This window comes from Falco biarmicus, chromosome 3 (genome assembly GCF_023638135.1).
Source record: "Falco biarmicus isolate bFalBia1 chromosome 3, bFalBia1.pri, whole genome shotgun sequence".
Taxonomy (NCBI): domain Eukaryota; kingdom Metazoa; phylum Chordata; class Aves; order Falconiformes; family Falconidae; genus Falco; species Falco biarmicus.
In genome coordinates, this window is record NC_079290.1 from 83,460,858 (window position 1) to 83,486,404 (window position 25,547).

Sequence of the window (25,547 nt, forward strand, 5' to 3'; positions counted from 1 at the left end):
AAGTTAGACTAGTTTTGTGTCTGATTTTTGGATGATGTATGTAAATTAAGAGAATTTTAGAACAAAGACTATCAAGCATGGTATTCTGCGTCTTTCATTTTTAAGTCAGGAATATTCCATAATGAGTGAATTTTTAAGGTTTGGTTTTCACTGGAGAAAAATGGGCTGTTTAGGAAAGAGTCTTCTCTAATTCTCCCACATACAAGGATAGCAATATAATGAAATGCCATTGGATAGCATTCCCTATTGAAAACAGTCAAAGGTGATTTTATGATTTAAAACTATATGGACACCATAGGCACAGTCACAGATTTTTCTGGAGGGGGGCATGGAATAGGACAGAGTCTTGAAAACTTGCACTGTAAAACTATGTATGTAATAAAAATTGTTCTAGGGCTGTATATGTATGAATAAAGTTCTGCATGGGGGGGTTCTCCACCTTTATCTGTTTGTGTAGTTTAAGTTAGATTTTGAAATTGAAACAGAAAGAATCCTCTGATAAATGTATTGATTGGATGTCTTGGGTTTTGTAGATAATGAAGACATTAATAGTGGCTATACTGCTAGCTGGTGTGGTTCCACTTTTGCTTGGTCTTCTGTTTGAACTGGTCATTGTTGCACCTTTGAGAGTTCCTTTGGATCAAACACCTCTCTTCTATCCTTGGCAGGTCAGTTGCTCACGTTCTTCTGCTGTTGATACACTTCATGTTGATTTGGTGTTTCAGAGCATTTTCCAGAAGTATGTTTTTAAGTGGCACACAAAAGGCAGCCAGTCGAGATATGAAGATTATTTAAACCAAAAAGATACATTTAGGAATTCTAAGTATGAAAAGCTGAACTTCATGGGATGACAGCAGAGGATCTTTGCATTTCAGTGATAGCCACTTTTTTTTTCAGTAGCATAATTGTAACATACAGAAGTTAATATAGCTGTATATATGCACAGATGTATATATTCTGTCTGACCTATCTGCAAAGCTTTCTGCCTACAGTTATGCAGCAAGAGGTTCAGCTGATCTTTTTTGCATACAAGGTTGATGATGCACACTATGAATGGAATTTTGATATCCTTTTAGGATCATCCTAGTTTTAGGTTGAGATGTCAAATCATTAATACAAGATTTTGAAGTAGTAGTGTTTTGTTTTTCTTCAGTCAGGTCTCACAGGCTAAGGTGGTATAAACTTTTTTTCTTGCAAGATGGTGGAAGAAATGAAGGTACAGTGGGTTGAGTGACAAATACTTGCATCACCTAGGCTGAATTATGAAATAACTTGTAACTCAGAGAAACCCTGAGGGAGCCATAATTCCCGAAAGATCTAGAATGCATATTACAGAATAACAAGAAAGTGTTCAGGGATAGTGATTTTCGAAGCTGCCTGCAAGCAAGCTTTCAGTTACTTTCAGTATCCAGAAGTCTGAAAGCCATAATACAAAGAATTTGCATGCTAATTTAAATATTTCATTATTGTATGATACAAGTATATTTTGGAGGTATCTGTTTCAGTAAATGACTAATAAGTCAGGACATCATATGATTGCAGTGGTAGATGATCCTAGTTTCCAAACAAAATTCGTTTGGAAAGAATTTATAATGCTAAAGATTCCTAAAATTCTTAGGTTTTGCATGTTAGTTCTTTAAAATCTTGGAATTAAATATGCTGAAAGATTTTATTTTCATGTGGCAGAGCTTCCTCAAAATACTGGTTTAGAGGGATTTCAGACTTGTTCTAAATTAACAAGGAGCTATTGAAATTGAGAATAACTTCCATTTTTAACAAAAGAGAATAGTTATACAAAGATCACATGCTTGAGCAAATGTGAAACAACTTTAACACTGACTTTCTTGTAAAAAGTTTTTTAATTTTTTAACGTGTTTGGGGTAATAGAGGTTAATAAAAGCTGTCTTTTAAAATAGTTGGTTAAAGAAAATATATTTCCCCAGCAGTTTAAGGAAGTTAATTAACCTATGATGTCTTAAGTTTTACCAGTTCTGTAGCTGTTTATTCCGCCTTTTTAGCCTATGCTTTGCATGCAACTTTTGGTGGTTTTTATTGAAGAATCTCTTACAAATTCCTGTAATCCAGAAAGGATTGGCTCGTGATGTGCAGTGTTTACTAGAAGCCTGTAGTTATTGCATTCTTTTAATTCCGTGGCATACTAATTGTGGTATATGTTAAGGCATATATTTTCCTCTGCATAGTATGACACTCTTTCATGAAGAGCATTGCCTTGCTTTGTTTAGTTTTCCTCACCTCAGGTAGGGTTTCAGAACAAGTAAATCCTAAAAGAAGAAAAAAACCCCTTGGTTCCTGACCTGTGTGAGCACCTTTGTATCTTGTTTCTCTTTTCAAAAGGAATCAAAATAACTTATTTCTAGGTAAAAATTACCAGTCTTAATTAGTCTGCACCAGAATGTTAGTCTGTTGCTTTAAGTGTAATGCCTTTATTTTGTATTTGCTTTTGGTTTAATAGTAGTACCTGATCTTCCTGGTTACATATAGCTGAGTATTCTACAGATCTCAGTTAAGCTTGAGAGCATCTTTTTCCAAGTTTACAGATGTCACCTCTTGTAAACAATATCCCATGTAAATAGAAAGTTGTTATCTTTTAACTAGTAAGTAGTATTAACAAGTTGCTCTAAAAGCTTTTGGTAGTCAAACTACTCGAAAATATATTAATACTAACAGTCAGTTTTTACAAAATCAGGACTGGGCTCTCGGAGTTCTGCATGCCAAAATAATTGCTGCCATAACACTGATGGGTCCCCAGTGGTGGCTGAAAACTGTTATTGAACAGGTAGGAAAAAATTATCCATGTGAATTATCCGTATAATAAATTTTGAATGTTTTTTGAATATGTGAGTCAGAAAACAGAGTTACTGTTGTAAAATGGAGTAATTTGAGTAATTAAGTAAAACCCAACTGTTCTTGTAGAATCCTTTTAAATTGTATAGCCTAATGCATTAAGGTACGCTTAACAATAAAACAAAAAAACCCCTCAGGAATCAAGAAAATGCTGTGTATACAAACCTGATAAAATTGCATATATGTATTATGGTAAAAAAATCATTATTTCTTCAGATTAAGTCACATGTGTCCAAATACTGGACATTATTTATGTCTACCACTCAACAGAGAATTTCTGCCTTCTCCAGAGCTGTAGATGAGTGCATATGGAAATGGTGTCTTTTGTTCCCCTTTGATTATTCATTAAGCGAGACCAAACAGTTTCTGTGAGCAGTTCTGAGTTACATGGATCTGTTGCTTGCTTTGGAAGAAGTATCTTTTTCTTGATTATAAACTCTTTAAGTTCTGCTTGTCTCAATGCAGTATCTTAATTGTTTGTCAGAAGGCAACCCTTCAGCCCCACACTGTATGTAACAGCTATGATGTGTGTCCTGTTGTCCTCTGTACAAAAGGTGCCTTCCTTAAGTCTAGCACTTAGTCACAGTTAGTAAACCATTTACTCATCACTTTAGGTGTCACACTCTAAAAATACAATCTTAGTTCTACATAGTTATGCATCTTAGTTGATGCATACCATGGCTCTTTGGTTTTGAGTGCTCTCCCTGGGCCTGTTTGTCCCACAGCCTAGGTGTAACCATTTCTGAGGATAGCTCAGGAGAGTACGTGTGTAACTGAGTCCATCATCTAGCTGTATGTGATAGCCATTTGAAACTGTTCTTTTCCCATGATTAATCTAGTCACATTGAGATCTTAGCTTCTGGTAGTAGCTGCAGAAACTTGAAGAACTGTGGAGGCCCTTTCTTCAGGCACAGGCCCTACATGCAGAGGCTGTGCTCTGCCCAACCAAGTACAAAATAAGATCCTATTCTCTGTTACCAAATTTAAAGATTTGCTCTATTAGCACACACAGGATCCTCTCTCAGCAAGTTAACAGCATAAAGCGGTCTCAGGTCACTCACAAAACCACCATCCACAGCTGTATCTAATGATCTTTCAGTTGGTCTCTTGCACTCCTGCAACCAAATCATGACACTATTCCAGATTAAGTTGCTTTCCTGGGCACTATTTTAATGATATCCTGAAGCCCTTAGGACATACATTGGTGTAGAGTTTTTCCTTTTAACTGTGGCCATCATAGTTTTCTACAAGTTGAGAACACTTGTTCTGTCTCATAAAGGAGAATTGTGTAAAATGTTGTAACTATTACTGTAAGCACAAAGCATGGCTTTCTTGATTGATCCACTCTGCTTCTGACTTGTTCTTAGGTATATGCAAATGGGATTCGTAACATTGATTTACACTTCATAATCCGTAAACTGGCAGCACCTGTAATCTCTGTTCTGTTACTTTCCCTGTGTGTACCATACATCATAGCTTCTGGTGTTGTACCTCTGTTAGGTATGTATATATTCAGAATACCTGTTTCTGATTTGATTGTTTAGAGTAATGTAAATGTATCTGTGGAAATAAAACTTCAAGGTCTAGGTTAATTAAAAAAAAAAAAAAATCACCAACAAAAACCTATTATTCTGCCAGCAAATGTAAATTAAGGATTGCTGTGTCATCTTAGAAGTTTAGGATTTTTTGAAAAATGCAATACATTAGTCTGACTCACTTTTTAATAAACTAAGTGTAGGATGCATCGAGAGTATGGGACTACATAACAGCTAACAGCAGAAATGTAGGTATCTAGATAGGTTGGGAAAGGGATGATTAATTCATTTCTTCTTTGGATAATCAACCTTTCATTTTAGTCTGTCTTTAACAGCTATGCTGAACTGAGTACATCTTTTGTAACTTGCCAGATTCTAAAGGAAGCATAGAACAGGTGAAAATACTGGTTTTGGTTTGAGGTTTTAATTCAGTATTAAATGTAAATTGTAAATATAGGGGTTTTTTCAGACTTTCTCCTCATAACTGAGGGAAATAATTCTATCAGAAGCATGGTAGATGTGCTTTTTCAACAACAGTTGTATTTTGCTGGTTAGTTTTGATGTTAAAATGGTAAAAGAAGTCCCATTTTATTCTTCAACCTCTCACTTGAATGCATACTTCTGTAGCGTCAACTTTTTCCTGATACAAGGTATACAGGAGTCAGTAAGCAAGAAGAGCTGATAGCAGGTACAGAAGCAGAAATGCAGGAATTACTTTAGCACTGTTAGATGATGTGAGGGTTGTGTCTTGGTTTTTTAGGAGTTACCGCCGAAATGCAGAACCTAGTTCAGCGACGGATTTATCCTTTTCTGCTTATGGTGGTGGTTTTGATGGGAATTCTCTCCTTCCAAGTCCGCCAGTTCAAGCGCCTTTATGAACATATTAAAAATGACAAGTGAGTATATAGTGTGGAGGTTTAAATTTTTCCAATTTAAATTGTGATAACTTCAGATGTTTTAGATACTTAGAGCTAAAAGGGAATTTAGAAGTTTTCTATACAAATGATGCTGAGGCAGACCTAAACTGTTCTGGGCAAATGTTTTATCTGTGGTTCAGGTAGATAAACACAGGAATAGAGTATCTATAAATGGAAGACACTTCCCTATGTCCAAGTTGAATGTGTTTTATGATAAAAAAAGCTGATTGCTTGTTTGTCTCTCCATCTGTAGTCTTAAAGGACAGGTGAATGTAATAATTATATCTGGCAGTAAAACCATGTCTCAGTCTGCTCCTTATAATAATTGGCTGCCATTTCTCCAAGCATTTCTGCATAACTGTTTTTCTTACTCTTTCTACTTCATTAGTCCAATTAACTTGTTAAAGAACATTCAGTTAATTTGAAAGTTTGTTCTTACCAAATTTTGACTGGTTTGTGATATTTTCAGTAATTATTACTCTTTATTACTCAGATCCTGATAAAACATTAAATTTCCCAGTGTTTTTTCAGGTTATCCTGCTTAATTTCTAAACCTTTTTGTTACCTTTATTACCTTATTTTTTTGTTACCCTTATAATTACCTTATGTGTTGCTTATTTAGAAAAACAAGTTTTGGACTCCAGCAACTAGTCTTCCTAGGCTTCTTTTGTGTACATGAATACATGTTTTGTATACAGGAATAGCCGAGTTTGTTCTGTTCATGTCCTGAGCTACCTAGTCCAGTTTTGCTTTCTACTGACTACAAAAGGAGTCAAATGTAACATAAACTTCTTTGAATCTTAAATGTTAGGAAGTGACTGATGCATTAAGTGTTTGGTGTAAATGTGAAATTAATAGTATTTAGAAACATCAAGAGAGTTGTAACTGAAATTAAATTCTTTGCAGATCGATTTATACTTTAGCACCTTTCATTTGATCAGTTGTTTTTAAATACTGTTCACCAACCTGCCTTCATAACATGTTCTATAGTATCTGGCCTACTGTAGTATGTATAGCTGGTATTTATATTTACAAATGGGTTTTGAGCTTAATGTTAGTATCTTTCAGGCAGAATACGTATTGGATTGCAACTTGCATTAATGTTGCTTTCTCGTGTAAATAAGGCATGTAAACAGTATGCAAAGCTGTGAAAATATATCTGGGTGAAAAATTACTTTGATATTAAATGAACATATTAAATGTTATAACTATCCTTGTAGACAAGTTTGTACAACTTAAGTTAATGATCTCATTTCAGGAAGTAAGCAAAAATAGTCAAGCTAGTCATTAGAAATTGATGGGTTTAGAAATACGCTTAATTCTTTCATGGGAAAAATTTCAAAAGCATATACAAGTTTTTGTGATGTTCTGAAATATATAAAAATCATGTGATGGTTGTATGGTTGTTTTGTTATGGTTCTTTGAGAAAAGGAATGATGGTTTAAAAGTTTCTAAAGGAAATGGCAGGTTTCCGGGGAAGAATTCATAGGTGTATATGGCTCTTCTGTACATGGCACCAGCATACAAATAGGAATCATGGAAAGAAATTTAGATGGCAAAAAGTAGAGGTGTGAAATAATGATATGGAAGAAGTAAGGAATAATGTAAAAGGTAGGAAAACTGCTAAGCTGATGAGACAGTGAGATGCTGAAACAATTTAAATAAAGGAATCCTGCAGCCCTTACACCTGACATGGAGTAGCATTAGGGTATTTTCTTTCCCTTTAAGAAAGATTGAGCTGCAGTAAAAGTTCTTCCTTAACAATATTTACTTTTTCCAACTAGGGTGTTTTACATTGGATGTAGAAAGGCTTAGCTCCTTAGTCTTACCCCAATGCATGTTCTGCATTGTGACAGATTCTTTTTTGAACTTAGAACCAAATTAAGGTCATTTGGGTTTATATCTGAGTTGTTCCAGATGTTCAGGTGGCAGTGGCTCAAACAGACACTGTGAAGATGCTCTTTAAAAGTATCATCCAACAAAGGGGTTGGGTATATAAATAGTGCAAACACATTCTTTATATTTGCTATCTTCGTTCAGCTTATACATGTCTGATTTGTGTGCCTGCCAAAGTTAAGGCTGTAACCACAAAGCTGTAATGCCTCTATTCCGTTACGGAGTGCCTGAATATTGGAAAAAAAAAAATGGGGATGGTTGAAGACCATTAAGTGAGGAGGGATCACTTGTAGAATAATTTTTATTGAAATGAGAAAGCTACCTCTGTAGCAAAGGAGGTAGAGTGGATTTGTGTAACAATTGTATTAATTTTTGTTAATTTTTCACTGTTTTTACTATCCTGTCAGGTACCTTGTTGGGCAACGACTTGTGAATTACGAACGGAAGTCTGGTAAACAAGGCACATCGACAACTCCACCTCAGTCTTCACAAGAATAAATGGTCATATGAAACAACTTGGCCTTCCCTTTGCCTTTACGTGTCCTTTTTTCATAGACTCTTCTTCAGTCTTTGGATATCTCTCCCAATAATACTCTCAGCAGTATCTTGGCTTCGGTTAGTAGCATCCAGAGAGCAGTTAAGGCTCTGTTCCTTATCTGCATGTCTGATGTTATCAATGCTGTCTGAGGTCTGTATATGTGTAAATAGAAGTATCCTGACACCCTAAAACCTTGGATTAAAAAGAATGTGCATTGTACATCTTTTAAAAAGTATATTAATTTATTAAATCTAGTTGTCACTTTATTTTGGACTGCTGTTCTGTTGACAATGTGCCACAAAGCAATAGTGCAAAGAGGCAAGATGTTTTTATAAAATTTGGAGCTTACTTTACGGTGTTCATAACAGTTCTTATTATAGTATTATAGTATGATTCTTCATGAGTGGAAAGGCCACACAGAGAATATCAAAAGTAAATAGCTGTCTTACTGTCAGCAGTTAAGTGGCTGTGATGAGAACATGATGAACTATGTATCTTGCTCTCAAGTCTTTTTTATTATTTTGTATAACACCAAAGCTGTTGTACATTTTTCTATTGCCTGATTGTTTTTCATGTGTCTGAGTTTGTAATATTGTACAGTTGCTGTTAAATCAAGAAAATATTTCCTCTTCTGAGAATTCAGATGTACTTGTTGAGGCTCAGCTGGGTTTTTCTGTTTGGTTTGGTTTGGGGGTGGGGGGAGGGAGGGTGGTTTTGGGAATCAGGAGTTCCTGAATTGAAACAATAAGTAAAAAATTTACTAAGGCTAGGTGATGGAAGCATTTAAAGGTACCAAGGAAAATTGGATAGATTCACAACTTAAATTGTAGCCAATTTCTTGTCAATAATAGAATTTTTCAGGACCTCAAGAGGAGGGATTAACCTTGTCTGAAGTGTTTGCACAGAAAAGAAGAGCATAGTGTAAGCAACATTCTGACCTGGTCATTAAAGAGCTTCAAACCTTTTTTCTGTAAGTTACCAAAGCTGCAAATTGTAGTATGAATTTTATATTGCACAATTACTTTAAAAAAACCACACAACAACAAACCAACCACAACAACAACACAAACTTTCAGAATTGGTCACTGTGAATTTTTATGGGAATAATATTGAGGAAGTGATTAACCATATACCGTTTATTGCCTGTGGGGCAGGGAAATACATATGCTATTAAACAGGCAAGGAAAACTTAGCAGATTTCTTTGCAAGGACACAGTCAAACAAAAGCCACCAAATTCAGTCTGTGTTATTTCTATATGTAGATAGAGTTCTTTTGCAGTAATGTTTGGGGTGGGGGGGTTATGTAGATATTTTAAAGAAAATGCATAACAGTATCGCAAAGCTTTAAGTAGCATCAAATCATGCTTAGATTGCAGTATCTTTCCTAGATTAAATGAGGGAAATGTGAATATCCATTGCAGTAATAAGAAAATTGATGGAACGTGTAACTTGCTACTCGGTACACTGTCCTTCAGTATTCTGTACTTAACCATATGTGTAGGTAATTAATACTTGAGAATCTGGCAGGTGCTTTGAGAGTGTCATCTCCTTTTATTGATGTTGCATCTCTGACCTCACATGTTTTGAACTGATGTGGTCCAGGCTGTGATGGTGGTAATTGATTTTTCTGGTGTCTGGACTAGTGTTTCAAGGCAGTGAGCACAAGCCAAATGCATCTGAATCTAGTGGCAGGAGGACTGGGCTGTTACTATCAGAAAGTCAGAAGCTACTATTTTACAGAATTGCTGTTGTGTCCTGATGGTTTTGAACCACATATATTACCCTTTGGAGTGATTTATTAGGAAATTTCCAGTGACACGAAATCATAGAAAAATAACCAAAATATTTCTCTCGTTCACTGTTACTAAGTGCTAAATTGAGTATTTACCCCATATACTTTTGATGTGCATAAATACTGCGTTTGACTATTTACAGTGGTGTACATTGTGGGACAGGTATATTTTCACAATATTAAATTTACTGGTAACATGCTTTCTTATGCCAAGATTCTGTCTTTGACACACATTTCGTAAACAGTTCCAAAATGGTCTTGCTACTCAAATGTTGCAAGCACTACTGTGCACCGTGCAGAATTTGCAGTAGTGTGGTTCTTGTAACTTTGTGTTTTTATCCAGAAAAACTCATCTTAACATTAAAATTTATTAAGAAAAAGCCTTTGTGCTGTTTCTTATTGCTGTTATTTTACAAGTCATGACAAAAAAAACCCTGAATTGGGCCAGTCATGTAATGTGACCTGTAGCTGTTTTCATGTAGCTTTCATTATCTGTATTTGCTCTTTGTTACAGAGAACTGGCTCAAATGAAACTGTCGTGCTTGCTTTTTGCACAGCTTTACAGATCCCTGGTGAGGTGAAGTTTATTTCTGAAACTGTCCGTTGTGAACTTCCAAAAAATCTCAGCTCCTTATGTTCTTATTTTCACATGTGTTTTGGGAAAGAAGATAGAGGTTGTTACAGAACAAGAATTAAGTAACACTGCTTTTCTTATTGTTTTAATAGTTTGCCTTGTGCCGTGTGTACTCCTCTGACATAGAAACTTGATAGTAAGTATGTAAGTTAACTGGCTGTTACTAAGACAGCTGATGAGCTCTGTACTAGTGGCTTCCATCTGTGCTAGAGTAATACAGCATGCAGTGGTCTTATTACTCGAGTGGGAAAAATTCTGTGTCTTTGTGTGTGTGCTTTCACCACAATTTGTGTTGACCTTGGGCCTTGAATGGAGGAGTTGGAGCTGCATACTGGCTTAATTGTATCCCCTTTGTGTTGTTGAGAATCTAACGCTATTTATAGTTCTGCAGGCCTTCATCTAAGGCATGTCAGATGGCTCTGTAGCTATTTTTTGCATACTGAAAGATGTTAATTGCAGCGTGGCTTCAACTGTTTTTACACAATCATTTTATATTGATTAAAAATAATTAAACTCTGCATCCTCTCTCTGACTCCCCCTTGTCCACTGGGTAAAGCTTAAAATACTTGTCTTAGTTTATGAGGGCCCTCTGGAACTTGTAACTATTTTCTGTCAGTAACTTCCTCAGTAAGATGCCAGCACCAACAGCAATTACAGTATTCACATTGCTTTTCAGCTGAGTACATTGATTCTTTCCTTGCTTTCTGCTAAGCTTGGACAAAGATCTTCATAAAAAATCTGCACAGCAGCCCAGCTGTCCCTCAGAGAACTCTGTAAAAAGCCCTTTACCTTACAAAGCACGAATGACTGGTTGATCCCACTGCCTGCCATTCTGATCAGTGTCGTTTTGTTTCCTCCTACTCCACTGTCTGTCTGTTTGTTTGTATCTAGATTGGAAAGTCTTTGTAGCAGGGTCAGTGTTCTTGTTCTGCTTGCCTTGTGAATGGGCACTGTGCAGCCTGAGCAATGAGTGGGGTTCCTAGCAGAAATGATGATACAATGATAAAAACAGTAAACAGGGAACTGAATCTTGGTAGTATAATGAAGTTCAGGATGGTAAAAAAGGAAGCCATCTTCTGAAACAGATAAGGAAACAACTTTTACACAGCAGGATGCCAAGTTAGAGCGCTCTGTTATTTCCATTTAGATTAACTGGAACTAAAGATTGCATAGTTAAAAGCAATTTTATTAAATCAATGATTATTCCAGACAAGTGATGTTTCTGGTTTTAAGTTCTTTGTTTTGAAGTCACCATAAGTTGTGAAACAATATGCTGAAATCAAAGTTACTTAATAGAAATTTTTAGAAGATGGTATTTCCAAAGGTTGAATACTGTTCCAAAAGAAACGGAATGTTTTGAATTCAATATCATACTGAGGGATGGAGCAATGGCAAGATTATTTCACAACTCTGCACCAGTTTTGCTACTTACTTGCTGTTGTCTTGTATTTGTTGAGTAGTAGTCAATGCCAAAGCTGTATGGGTGCTTTTTTTTTTCCTGTATAAGGGGAAATCAAACATACCTGGTGCTGTCTGACATCAGGGGCAGGGGAGGGGGCACTTAACCTGATTTGTCTGATTCATGTTAAATCACTTGGCTTTCAAGGAGTGTTTCTGTTCCTGGAAAATGACACTAGTTTTACCTAAAGAACAGTCTTCCTTGTTGCTTACAAAAATAGAGAACAGTGCAAAGCTCACCATACTGAATAAAATGTATGTATTAGAACCTAAATAGCGGAGATCTGCATTGGTGTGCCATGTTCAGCAGGTGCAAATTGCATAAATGGGCTGGTGAAGTTTGGCAAGGAATGTGCTGTAAAGATACTGCTGCATTAGAATGGAGTATACATGGATGCTTTGGCTAGCTGTGACCAGGAGTCATGGAAGTAGGAAGCAGCAGAATTTCTAAGCTGAAATCAGCCAATGCTGCTTTAAAGCAACAATTATGTCCATGATACACTTCCGAATGCTCTTTATATAGAGTAATGGGTAGCGTGCATGGGGAGAAGTAGTGTCAAGGAAGAATCTAAGTTACTTCTTTCCCTGAAGCTACACTTGTCTATTTACTACCTGTGTTTTCATAGAGTTTGATTAGTTTTTTCTTGACATGAATTGTTTAAGCCTTACTACCTTTATAACTTTGGGCCAAGACTCTCAACACTGACCCATCAGTGTTCCTGTCACAGTGCCTTTCTCTGATCTCTTTTTTTTTTCTCCTCATTGAAAGGGGTTTGTTGGCCTAACAGCCACATTACTTACCTGTGTAATCCCAAATGTCCTTAAACAACCTTGTATTAATCTGCATATAATTCTCAACTGTTGTCACACCACCAGCCCTCGAAACTGAAGCCTCCCTCCCTCACCTACCTCTTAATTAGTGAATAAAATTAAGATAATCTCAGAGGTTATTCCATTCTTTATTATTTCTTATGCTGTTTTAGTAATCTTCCTTTTATATCCATGAATTGCAGTAATCTTTAAGCAGATATTTTAGTGTAATTACATGTGAAAAGCATGCTCCTTTTTCGCTAGTAGTAGTTCCCCGAAGTATAAATGCATTCAGTGCATGGACTCAATGATATCCCAATATGCCAGGCTTAAAACAACATGAGTAGTCACATACACACTTTGTGCACTGTGTTAACATGGAAGTAAGGAGCAGAAAATGTGCAGCACATCTGATTTTGCTTACAAAGCGGGAGTGTAGTAAAAAGTGCACAAAAATTGTGCAGTAAGTAAGGTCATAACTCATGTCATAACTGCAGGCCAGTTGGGCCAATAGGAGTGTGGGCACTGCTCTCCTCTCTCTTCTGCAAAGAGCAAGTAGCGTATTCCCCAGAGGTGTGTTTTTTATTATTTGATGCAGGGTGTCTTGTTTAATTATTGTTACATGTAAACTTTGATATAAGATTAATTTAGTCATGCCTGTGTAGCTTAAGCATGTTCTGGAGCAGCATGTGATTAATTGGTCTCCTATTTTCCAGTTACTTTCATTCTTACATGAAAGTTTTAGCCTTTGTCGTCTTCTACCAGTTTACAATTCATATAACATGTTTTGAGAATACACAGTTTTCCGTGAAATAAATAGAAAAACTTTCCACCTGCCTGCTGTTGTTTCTTATAATATGCTCTGGCAGCTTTATGCATGATTTCACGGCACAGGACCAAATAGCTGGAAGAATTGAGGGTAAGACATTTACTACTTGAGCATTTTTAGCATAGTTCCAAGTGTGTCCGAGGACTGCAGATGACAGAGAATATGAGACTTCTGCTGTTTATGTTACCCCTAGATACCTTTGGAAAAAATATATTGTGAAATTAATGAAATTCCATTCTGTAAACCCCTGCAGGATAATGTTTGCGACAGGTTTGTTTGGGGTTTTTTTTGCTGTAGTGTTCTTGTTTTAAAGCACTACCCATGTAAAGAACAGGGATGTGATGGTGTGGCAGAAGTTTGCAATTCTCATGTAGCTGCAGGAATCTGCAAAGTATTTTCAGGTCCAACACTTGGCCTGTAGCCTCTGTGGAGTGTTCATGTTTTCTGAAAGATTAAACAGTTAAAATGTGTGCTCTTTTGCTTTCCAGAGACCACAGTTTCATGTGTCCTCACTGATGAACACAGGGCTGTACAGGACAGAATGTGGATTAAGGAGGGCTGGCTTCACATGAGATGCTTCTTTTTCAGGAACTGTTTGGCCCGTTTCAAATGGTCAGCAGCTGTGTTTCTTTGGAGGAAGGGCTTGTGAAGGGTTTTTGAAGCGAATAATCCTCCTACCACGTTCACTTGAGTGTTCTGGCCCCGTGCTGGCTGTTACAGGGACAGGGGCAGCATTGCTTTGGAGCCAGGAGCTGCACCCGTGTCTTCACCGAGGGCGCCACTCGCGTTGCCTGCGCTGCTGTGTTTATCCACAGGGCAAGGCGCAGCCATCTTGTGCTCCGCCAAGGCTCTGAGGCCGAGGGGCACTTTAGCTCCTTGACCTTCTGGCGCGGTGGGACAGCCGGAGCTGGCCCTGCCCGCCCGGCCGGGCGCTGCCAGGCCCGGAGCTGCTCCAGCTCCTCTTCCCAGGACCGTGGAGGCTGACCGGCGGGGAGGGTGCTGGGGCTAGCCAGCCCTTGGAACCAGCAGCCACGGCCAGTAACGGGAACTTTAAGGAGCACGTTGCCCTGTGTCTGTAGTGCAGCTCCCAGAGGGGCTGTAGGCTCCTCCGGGCAGAAGCCAGGAGCAGGCCGGAGGCCCGGCTGCGGGGCGCCCTGGCGGCGGGGGCGGCTGCGGGGAGCCGGGGGCACCTCGGAACAAGCCCCCCCCCGCCACGGGTTCCGACCCGAGGCGCTTCATGTCCGTTCAGGAGTTAGCGTAAATCGGGCGTCGCTCTTGCATTTTAAGCAAGGTCGGCGACCACCCCCGCCTTCCCCCGTTAAGCACCGCGCCGGCCTCCCCCCGCCCCGCCCGCGTTGCCCTGGCAGCGGGGCCGCGGAGCGGGGCAGGTGAGGCGCCCTGCCCGGCCTCCCCAGCCCCGGGGCAGCACGGCCGGGGGGCGCCGTGGGACGGCGGTGAGGCTCTGCCGGCCGCAGCTCTCCCGACGCCGGGGCCTGGCGGCGGCCTCCGAGATATCGTAACGGTGGCCCGGGCGGGGGGCGGCCCTCAGCGCGGGCAGCGGGCCGGCGCGGCCGGGCGGTGCCCGGGGCCTTCGCGTCCCGGCCGTGTTTGGGGCGGGCTGTTGGGTTGAACTCCATACCCGACACGGCTGGGGCTGGCTCTGGGTGCGTGGAATGAGGGCGGGCGCGAGGTGGGAGCGGTGAGGCGGCCTCTGTGCACGGTGTTGCCGTGGGGTGGCGGCGAGGGGCGGCCAGGCCTGGCTGAGGTGGCCGCGGGTTGCCTTGCTCCTTAGGGGGGTGTATGTACAGGAGGTTCCCTCTCAACGTCAGGGTGCCCTGTCTCGCTGTGAGGATGACCGACCGCGGGCATAGGCTGTCCTGGGGGAGTGGGGAGTCTCCATCCTCGGAGATACTCAGCCCGCCTGGACACGGCTCCCGGCACCCCACTCTGGGGACCCCGCTCGAGCCAGGCCTGGACTGGATCATCTCCAGAGGACCCTGCCACCCTCAGCCCTTCCATGAGACTCTGCGATTAATGGCTTACTACAGAAAAGCAGTTGTAATGCTTTTTTTTGCTTCTCTACTTTTTCTTTTCAGATTAGTTTTTTTTTTTCTTTGACCGCTTCCCAAGACCACCTGCACACACATGTATTCCTTCCTCGAGGTTTTTCTGTTCTCTAGCTTCTCCTGAAATCCCCTTTTTGCCTTCAGCTTCAGTCTCTTGGCTAGAGCTGTGTTTTTGAATCATTTCTGAAAGCACGTGACCAATGTAGCAATTAAATGCACACTCTGAAGTCTGTCCCTGATGCACATTTGCTGCGTTGGAGTATGAAGATGCTGTACCCTGTCTGTATTTCTTCAGAAATGAAGTTCTAAGTATGGTTTGATCGTTAAAGGAGCCTTGAATCACAGCAGTCCCACTCCTCCATCACTGACTTTTGAGTTTTGTGGTGGGTTGTTGTGGGTTTTTTTCAATACAGAAAATATCACATGATAGGGGAGAAAGCCACCTGCCAGATACTCTTATTTTCATGTTAAAAATTCAAAATAAAGAAATCTGAAGGTATAAAGGATGCTGTTACATTGATTCCTTTTCTGATGCCATTGCTTTCACTGCTCTTCCCTTCTGCAAATAACTGACGTGTTTTCAGCTCTTCTTGCTAAATCGGTTTAAATAGACTGTAGTTTGTCCTTGAAATGATGAGGAGAGTGCTCAGATTTCCCACCAAATGTGCTCCATTGCTACAGTGGGAGAAGGAACATATGATAACCTGTCTGTCCCTTCTTTTGGATCTTGGGCAACAGGATTCCTGCAACAAGTTACATCCTGAGTGAGACAAGCCTGCCTGTAGAGCTATGTGAGCAAAGTGCAATACATAATTGTGGCACACGTGAATGTTTTGTTCATCACTGATATTTTTTATGCAAGTCTGCTAGGAGCACAAATTAGTAACTTTCTGCTACAGCCTATTTTTTTTAATACGTAAACGCAGTAGAAACTTGGTAATCTGCTTACTCTAGTTTCTGTACAAAAATGACAGGGCTCTCCTTGGCGTGCAGTAGTGAGTTTCAACATAGCTTTCACATTGGCATGTGCGGTGTGACTTGTCTGGACTGCCCATTTTGCAAATTCATATCGTGATAGGTTTGAGGAGAAAAACTGGTTTAAAAGTATCTAAAGATATCTGTTAAAGTAGTAGTTCTTCTTACCTGGAATTGTGGTTGGTGTCCAAGTGCCAGTCTTTTGCTTGGTGTTGCCATCAAGTTTAAGTTTTTTAGAGATGTGCAGCGCTTGTCTGTTCATCCTTCTGAGTCTGTCAGTTCTCCAGTAGCCCCAGCCGTCGAGTAGGACAGGCGTGAGTTTGGATATAAGCACTGTTGGCCCCCATCTGCACGCACCGTTTTTCATTCCCGTTCTGCACCTGTGAACTGCTGTTCTGTTATTTGTTTCAGGTCCTTGTAACTGAACAGGAACAGACCATGCCTCTTCCAGAAACGATGTTTTGTGCTCAGCAGATCAAAATCCCCCCTGAGCTACCTGACATTCTGAAGCAATTTACTAAAGCTGCTATTAGGACTCAGCCTCATGATGTTTTGCAGTGGGCAGCTGCGTAAGTATGATGCTCACATAACGGTGTAGTGCTATGTGTATGGATCCACAAAATCTCACTGCTCCTGCTTATTGTACAGTGGAGCTGTATTTGATTATTAAGCCAACCTGTATATTGCATGCATTAAAGCTGCATGTGAGCCTTTTAAAAACAATGTAATACTTGATTTATTTTCTGTTTCATTGAAGTTTAGAACTGGCATAGTTCTGGAATAGTTTGTTTTCCATACAGAAAATGCATCCTAATTTTTTTTGTTACTACTTTCTCTGTCCTGAAAACAAAAACTTTTTTTTTTTTTTTCAACTTCCTCTCATGAGACTTTAATTCCTGGAGTTCAAAGGAAACCTAAAAAATAGTTTTCTAATTCTTAAGCTTGCTTAGGTTTTGGGTTTTGGTTTTTTCTTTCCAGGAACAAATTTAAGGAGTCTCCTTAAATGTTATGGGAATAGGAAGAAGAGCCTGAAAAGTTGTAACTTTCAGGTGATGGTCCATGTAATAAATCTCTTACTGTAAAGTTGATTTGTTTGAATGTTTTTTCTTCAACTTCTTTTTTAATTTTACCTCAGAAGCTCACTATCATTTTCCTGTTCTATGGTTTGTGTGGACAAGCTCTTGAAAGGCATCTGAGATGTTCTCAGTTGAGAAGACTGAAAAATATCTGTATTCTGTACATGAGGGAGGGGAGGATGTTAACAAAGCCAAGGCTGGAGTCTGACTTGCCTGTTAAAAAGAGAAGAACCTGAAGCTGAATTGCTACAGCTGTGGTGTTGGAGAAAGGCAGCGGGACCATCTTAAAGTGATGTGGTGTTTCTTAGGAACGTGATGGGTGTGCGGTGCAGCACACCTCTGGTGGGTGGATGTGCAGTGAGCTTGCCCCAGCCCAGCAGCCAGAAGCAGCAGTCACCAGGTAGCTTGAGCCTGCTGGGACGGTGCTGGTGAGAGCACGGCGTAGTGCAGCAACGCCATGGCCACCTCGGTGGCCAGACCCTGACCTCTGCTGAAGGATTGCACCAGCTCGGTCAGAGGAGCCTCCGCAGAGGGGTGGGTGGCTGTTGCTGATCGCTCACCCCTCTTTCTGGAGTATGCTCTGGTGTGAGAGCACCAGGTCCAGACCTTGCTCTGCCCCAGGGGGTGACGCGAAGCAGAGCAAGGCTGTGATCACCTGCGCTGCCAGCGTTGTAGTGCTTGTCCCTGTGAATAATCAGGTGGGGAAATATCTGGCTGAAAAATAGCCCAGGAGTTATATGTGTGTACATAGGGTGACTGTACAGAAATAGATACACAGTAATTCAGTTCTGCAGTGCTGCTTGCTGTGCATTTTGGCAAGTATTTGCACAGCATGGGATAGGCTGGGCATGGACATGGGTGACCAGGGCAGGTAAGGGAGGATGAGTGGAGAAACCCTTAAATTAGACCTACCACTGACTGACAGAAAACAAAGTTTTCCTTGCACAGTTCAGTTTGCTGGCAAGTTATGGCAGAGGTGATTGCTCTTAAGGCTGTGGTAGCCTTATAATTAAAAGGACATTCATCTAATTCCCTTTATGCTCTAGTCTTAAATTTTATTTTGGAGTGGATGGAAATAGAAATGCTGATGAGAGAGTTGCAGCGCACATAGCCAGTTGTGCTTTTTGGGTAGTGTGTGAGGGGAATGTGTGCTCAGGTGACCATCAATCATATGGGAAGAGCCTGCATTTTGGTTTGCAAGCACACTCCGATGTTAATAAATCACTTGCTGCTTTTGCCACTAAAAAGAAAGGTGGCATCTGGGCACAGGGAGATGGGAGTTGTGTGTGTGGGCAGCTTGCTGAGAGCTGCCGCTCCGGCATGGGAGAGTGTGGATTCATTCACTGAACTGTAAGAGCACTTACTTTTGTGCAGCTTGTAATAGCCATAGGCATTGAAGTGTGTTGCTCTTCCTGTTCACTTAGGTATTTTTCAGCATTATCAAAAGGCGAGCCTCTTCCTGTGAAGGAAAGGATTGAAATGCCTTTAGCAACAGAGAAAACAGATGCTGTGTTAACACCGGGACTCCTTAAAATCTTGCACAAACAGGTACAAACTGGCCTTTTATCAAATGCCAGTGCTGTCAAGGAACGCTGATGTGTTGGAGGTGGCTGGGGAGATTGACTGTTATGTATTTGATGTATTTTGGGAAGGGACTGCGTTCGTTGTTTCATTCTGGTTTTCGGAGTTCTTATTGTGATACCATGGTTTTGTTTAAAGCTTTCTCCCAAAGGCATGGTGAATGTTGCAGAACTGAAGGAAAAATGGAAGCACCTGTGCTTGCCAGAGGAGCAGCTGAACGCTATCCTGCAATTGGACAATTTTGGGAAGGAGGTGGAATGGATGAAGGTTCTGGCACTTGCGTGCAGTGCGCTTGGCGAGGTACGTTCAAAGCAGGAGCCCTCATACCCAAATGGAAACGGTTATATATGATCATATATGAGGCAGACCATAAAACAATTAATGCATATGGACTTTGAAGAATGGTGATTACTTTTGCAGCAACTGGCAAAGTGGCTTGCATGTTTACTTCTGTTCTCCACCAGCTTTTGTTCAGGGGAGTTTAATTAGAAAGATGTCTAAGTCCTCCGTTTACTGGGATGACAGTAGAAGAGCAAGCATGCCTGCAGGAAGCTTGGGCCATGAGAGAGAGGGTGACAGAGGAATGATGCTTATGGCATCAGTGTAAATGTCCGTGGAGGAGAACCAGAGGGAGAAATTAAAACATCAATTTTAGATTGATTGTGTAGTCAATTAAATTTTCACAGAAGCAGTTAATGTTATTAAATCACCATGTAATTCTTTTAATGTCAGTAATAAAATCTCAGCAGAGCATTTCAACAGAATGAGAGATTATAAAAGGCACTAAGCTGATGTTCTCATGAGGTATAATACTTTTAATGATTTCTACAGTAAGGAAGAGGGGGTACTAAAAAGAAAATACATATTAAATAACATTTTGAGAATCTTGCAATATCTGGAAGCTCTGAATGTTGGCCTGGTGATGCAATTGTGTGTGCATATATATTTAGTCATTTCTAACTGTATTTCTTGATTCCAATCCTCCTCCTGACATGATTTTGTAGTTTGAGCTCCTTTCTTCATTTTAAAAAAAAAGTGACAGCAACGTTACTTACTTAAAAAAAAAATCAAACCAAAAGCAGGGTCACAGGAACATCATTCTAATGGAGCTAGACAGACTAAATTTACCTCCGTCTATCCTTTCATCCTTTCAGATATTAACTGAATGATTTGATTTCAGCTCTGTATAATGAAACCTAAACTTCGTTTTCCTAAACCAGAAAGACAGACATGCACAAGAAATTTACATTCATTTCCCGCAGCTGTAAAATGTGTTCGTAGTTCAGTGGGGTCACAGTTAAGATAGAAAAGTAGACAAGTATGAACCTCTTAAGAACATCAGTCATCTGAAGTATCTTTCTGTAAAGCACTGATGTGTTTTTTACAGCCTTGGAGAAATCACCACACAGGTAGCCTGTTAAATTGTCTTTCAAAGGTGGCAAAATTGAAGTGAATAACTTTGCCATATTGTGAGAGAGACAGCGGCAGCTTGGAGTGGTAGGAGCAGGAATGACAGTAGAAAGGTAGCAAACTGCAGAGGGTGGAGTCTGCCATCATATAGGCAACTGCCTCTCCTTCCCTGGCTTCCCAGAGGAGGAACCGCATTACGTAAAACTGTTAAAGGATTATAAAATGACACTTCTTTGGCCTGTGTTCTGGGTCTTGAAAAGATGCTGCATTTATTTTGAATATTGCTGTTCTACTGTTTGGAAATACTTCTATTTTTACAAAGTCGTTGCTTCCTTGTTAATGAAGAGGTAAGGATAAAGTTTGAAAACGTTACAGTAAAAATATTACTACTTGGGTTAAAAAGGTCTGTGGCTTTTTTGTTTTGTTTTGTTTGTTTCTTTGTTTTAATGGCATCCAACCAGTCTTTGACTCAGTGAAGCTCAATGCTGAATTTTTCCACACATTTCCTGTATAACTTACAATGCATAGGGCACTGTATAGAATAAAGGATTTCTTTCAAAGTGTATTTCGAGCTAATACTTTGAGGCATGTTTGTTTTTAAGGGAACTTGGATTTTATTGGGCTTTTACTAAACTGAAATACTTTTTGCCTTAGTCTATTTTCTACTAACTACTAAAATGGAACTTGCATACAGATAAGAAAAACAGTAAATATCAGCACTCCGAAAAATTCACATTGTATGTCATGTGTCATAATAAAATATCATGAGACATGATTAATATCATGTTTCATAATAAAAATCATCAAACCCATATGAATTTTCTGGCATTTGTAGATTTGTTTGTCTTAACTGCTGCTGAGAATTCATTTAGATCCATTGAGGTAATAAATACACAGACATACCACCAGATACAGGGATGTTGGAGCTTTTACAGCAGCAGAGCAATTCAGCCATACCAGAGATAGGGCTCAGACGACCCTATGCAATCTTTAAACATCATGGGATTCTGGTCTTTTTTACTCCTGTCTCTACTAGGGCTTCACTATTGTTTCCACCCCTGGACCTGCACTGGAGGGTAAATGTGGGGTTGAAAGCTAGGCGACAATGATAAAGCCTTCATCTCATTTACACTTACTTTTAGTGGCTTACAGTGCGGATTTTGTCATGGTATGCAAAGGATGTTCATGGCCCTCATAGTGTTCCTCTTGTTTCTTGACTGAATCCCCTGCAGTCCTTACTAAGTTCAATGAAACACGCCTGCGAAATCTTAACAACGGACCCAGAAGGCGGAGCAGCTCACATTCCCTTTGAAACCTTCTCATTCCTTTACTCATATTTGGCCAGTATTGATGGAGAGATACCAGAGGAGAAAACTGAGGCATTCCTCCACAGAATTAAAGAACAAGCGTAAGTAAAAATCCATGCATGGCATTTTAGTTTATTACCTCTGGGTTCTCTGTAAACCTTTAATTTCAGGTAAACAGTCTATCCTTACTTTGGGCATACCCGTGATGGCAGGAGTAAAGGTTGACCAAGGTTATATCAAGTGTACAGAGTTATATCTTGTTGTCATCACTGGGGTTTGATCTGTTAAATGATAAATTGTTACTTATCCCTCTTTCTTTGAAATATTGAAGTCACTGTCTGGTGGTATAATTTTCCCCGTAGGAAGCAGTTATATACAGGTTTGTATCATCTGCATATTACTGGTACTGGAACCAGCAGTATCTTATGCGCTGCTCTTTTAATTTAAATAGATCATGAACCAGAGAGAAAATTGGGAATTCCCACTTGAATTCAGAAGTTTCTATTGTGTTTCTCCTGGATTACTTCTCCCTAGAAATTTTCTTGAGAAAACATCTAGTATGCACTTAGTCTTAAATGGTTTGGGTCTTTAATTTTTTTAATGTTAGCTATGGTAAATTGTGATTCTTGGAATGGTCTTGGTGTTGGTTGCCTCCAGTGGGTATAAAGGACAAAAGACACATAGTCCCACCTGAAATCTTCATCCTGTTTTGATGTTTGCACCAAGTCGGGGTGGTTGGGTACATTTCTAGTCTGTTGTGTTCCCCTTTCTGCTCGCTGTGAGTTAGATCAGTTTATAGTTCAGTGTCAGTCTTGTCGGTGAGCCATGAACTGATGTGGCTCTTCACAGCAGGAGGTCTGTAGGCTGAAGGTTAAGCAAAACTCCCTGCCTGGCTGTCTGCTTGGCTATCACTGACAGGTCTCTTGTGCTGTTGTGTAATCTTTGACTCGCTACATAATGAAGAGGCAAGGTTTTCTCCGGTATCATTAGGTGTCCTTCACAGGACTGGGTAGAGCATACCCTGATGGTGGTTGGTCCCTTCAAATGCCATTTTCTGATACATTGTCACTGTCGTTGGTGCTCACAGCTTCTTTGTTCTGAATACTTCTGGACACTTGCACTTCATGACAATCAATAGGATATTTGCATAGTTTGGCTACCTTTTTTCTTGAGCACACCAACGCTATTCTGTTGCTTTAGACTGATGGCTGATCACATTTTTGTCAACATTTACAACAGCAAAAAGCTTAAAATTCATAGACTTGTACTAACAGCTCTGCTAACTAGGCCTAACTCACGCTAACTGCTACAGGTAAAAATCTCAAATAGACTGGTTATGTGAAGTCTCGTGCCCACAAAATTTAAGCGTCAAAATCTCTTAACTTTGCAGCAGATGGAGGAAAGAATCGATCAAGATACCACATATATTCCTGCTAGAATTATCATGGAATTAGCATCAGGAATATATGAAAATGACAGTGTCTTCAATCTAGCTCTCAGTGATAACTCCCACTCATTTTATCTGTAGTCATAAATAGGTCGCACAAATTGCACTTTATTTTTGATCAGCTTTAAAAGATCTGTTAACAGGCTTGTCCCTCGAGTGCTGCCTACATGGCATGTTTGCATAGATACTTACTCTTACCACCATCTATCTGGAATTGGTCTCTGTCTGGGGTGGGTTGACCCTGGCTGGACACCAGGTGCCCACCACAGCCGCTCTGTCACTCCCCTCCTCAGCTGGACAGGGGAGAGAAAATGTGACAAAACGCTTGTGGATCAAATTAAGAACAGGGAGAGATCACTCACCAATTACTATCATAGGCAAAACACTCAACCTGGGGAAATTAGTTTAATTTATTACCAATCAAATCAGAGTAAGGTAATGAGAAATAAAATGGAATCTTAAAAATCTCTTTCTTCTCCCCTCCCTTTGTCGTGGGCTCAACTTCACTCCCAATTTCTCTACCTCCTCTCCCCAAGCAGTGCAGTGGGGCAGGGAATCAGGGTTATGGGCAGTTCATTGCATGTTGTCTTTGCTTCTCCTTCCTCCTCACACTCTTCCCCTGCTCCAGCATGTGGTCCCTCCCATGGGAGACAGTCCTTCATGAACTTCTCCGATGTGAGTTCTTCCCACAGGCTGCAGTTCTTCACAAACTGTGAAGTGTGGGTCCCTCCCATGGGGCACAGTCCTTCGGGAACAGTCGCCTCCAGCATGGGTCCCCCACGGGGTCACAAGCCCGGCCAGCAAACCTGCTCCAGTGTGGGCTCCTCTCTCCATAGGTCCTGCCACGAGCCTGCTCCAGCGTGGGCTTCCCATGGGGTCACAGCCTCCTTCAGGCACACCCACCTGCTCTGGCGTGGGGCCCCTCATGGGCTGCAGGTGGATATCTGCTCCACCATGGACCTCCATGGGCTGCAGGGGCACAACCTACCTCACCGTGGGCTTCACCACGGGCTGCAGGGGGATCTCAGCTCCGGTGCCTGGAGCCCCTCCTGCCCTCCTTCTGCTCTGACCTGGGTGTCTGCAGGGTTGTGCTCTCACATAGCCTTGCTCTTTTCTCCAACTGCAATTGCCATTATGCAGTAACTTTTCCCCCTTCTTAAATGTCATCCCAGAGGTGCTACCACCATCGCTGATGGGCTCAGCCTTAGCCAGAGGTGGGTCCACCTTGGAGCTGGCTGGCATTGGCTCCATCAGACATAGGGGAAGCTTCTAGCAGCTTCTCACAGAAGCCACCCCTGTAGCCCCCCCACTACCAAAAGCTTGCAGTGCAAACCCAATACACTTAGATTGCTACCAGCTCTGTGTACATGGGAGCTCAAAAATGCACAAGCACGCAAATGAACTGATTTATTTTGGCATTAGTTACCAGACTGACAATTTTCAGTAAGAACCACTTTTTGATCCCACTACTCTTGCAATTAATATAACCCTCCATTGTATCTTGCCCAGCACACTAGGATTTACCATGTTAAAGTGTTGTTCTAAAACATTTTATTTTTTTCCTCTCCAGTGACCAACAAACTGGCATGGTGCTGCTCAGAAACTTTCTGCCCCAGCCTTCAACGCCGTTTTGACCAAGCCTACTCTTCAGCACTAGGTTAGAGGAAAAGAGGAATAAATACGCGCATGACAATAATTTGTATTCAAAGGACCGTTATTTGCACACTGCAATACACGGTGAGCTCTTCTCTGGCACTTCCTTTCTTTATTCCACTCCCGAAATTGCCCTTCAGTGGATGTTAATTGAATACATGGTTACACTGTTCTCCTGCCTCAAACACTGATGCTCGCACCTATGGAGGGATACCCTGTCATCTGTTTATGTTCACTTAAAAGGTATTTTGTTACGGATCTTCCTACCTATACTTTGTAAGTGATTGTGAGAAAAGTAGTAAACCACAGAATTAAATCTAGAGAAGATTGGACAGCTGTAACTAGTGCATTTCTCATTATGCTTCTAGTAGCACTGACTGGGTTTTTGGACTCTTACACAAATACAGCTTGTCTTTTGATGACCTTGTCTGCATGAACACACTCTATTAATCGTTTTACCAAGCCTTACTCAAGAGAACTTCATGAGAACCCTGTGCCTGAGCTGGAAAAAGAAACATCAAATCAAGAAAGGACAATGGTTTTACATTGTTTTCCCTCTAATTAGGACCCTTTCAGAACTCAAATGCTTTCTCCATTTTTAGATGGACTTAATTCTAATTAAAGATCTGTTTTAAAATACATCCTGTTTTTCAAAAAGCTACTGCATTTGTCATGTAGGTGAGAAATGCCTGACAGAGTTCAGTTTGGGTTTGAGTTGGACAGCTGTAGTAGGTACAGAAGTCTGAATCAGTCAGAAT

General features: G+C 40.6%; 2 protein-coding genes across 9 annotated transcripts in view; both read left to right on the top strand.

The window, feature by feature from the left end:
- The window catches only part of MARCHF6 (membrane associated ring-CH-type finger 6), a 50,748-nt gene extending 40,825 nt beyond the window's left edge, over positions 1-9,923 (top strand). For all 4 annotated transcript variants that reach the window (XM_056331255.1, XM_056331254.1, XM_056331256.1 and 1 more), the window contains exons 22-26: positions 534-668; positions 2,708-2,797; positions 4,233-4,365; positions 5,161-5,296; positions 7,621-9,923. In XM_056331255.1, coding sequence (XP_056187230.1) covers positions 534-668; positions 2,708-2,797; positions 4,233-4,365; positions 5,161-5,296; positions 7,621-7,711 — 585 coding nt within the window. In that variant the 3' untranslated portion in view covers positions 7,712-9,923. The remainder of the gene's footprint in view (positions 1-533; positions 669-2,707; positions 2,798-4,232; positions 4,366-5,160; positions 5,297-7,620) is intronic.
- A 4,287-nt stretch (positions 9,924-14,210) lies between these two features.
- Positions 14,211-24,898, top strand: ROPN1L (rhophilin associated tail protein 1 like). Of its 5 annotated transcripts, none has more exons than XM_056331965.1 (6): positions 14,211-14,308; positions 16,727-16,884; positions 18,816-18,939; positions 19,111-19,272; positions 21,615-21,790; positions 24,707-24,898. In XM_056331965.1, exons 2-6 carry the CDS (start codon positions 16,754-16,756, stop codon positions 24,768-24,770), a joined length of 657 nt encoding a protein of 218 aa, XP_056187940.1. In that variant the 5' UTR covers positions 14,211-14,308; positions 16,727-16,753; the 3' UTR covers positions 24,771-24,898. The 5 variants fall into 5 exon arrangements, with proteins under 5 accessions (XP_056187940.1, XP_056187937.1, XP_056187938.1 ...); XM_056331962.1 differs by lacking the exon at positions 14,211-14,308 and adding an exon at positions 14,426-14,662; XM_056331963.1 differs by lacking the exon at positions 14,211-14,308 and adding an exon at positions 14,643-14,728.
- The last annotated feature ends 649 nt before the right edge of the window (positions 24,899-25,547 follow it).

Excerpts from the sequence above, each read along its gene's own strand:
- ROPN1L (XM_056331961.1), top strand. The coding sequence starts at position 15,075 with ATGTACAGGAGGTTCCCTCTCAACGTCAGGGTGCCCTGTCTCGCTGTG. Across the intron at positions 18,940-19,110 it reads TTAAAATCTTGCACAAACAG|CTTTCTCCCAAAGGCATGGT; the intron begins GTACAAACTGGC and ends TTTTGTTTAAAG. Across the intron at positions 19,273-21,614 it reads CGTGCAGTGCGCTTGGCGAG|TCCTTACTAAGTTCAATGAA; the intron begins GTACGTTCAAAG and ends AATCCCCTGCAG.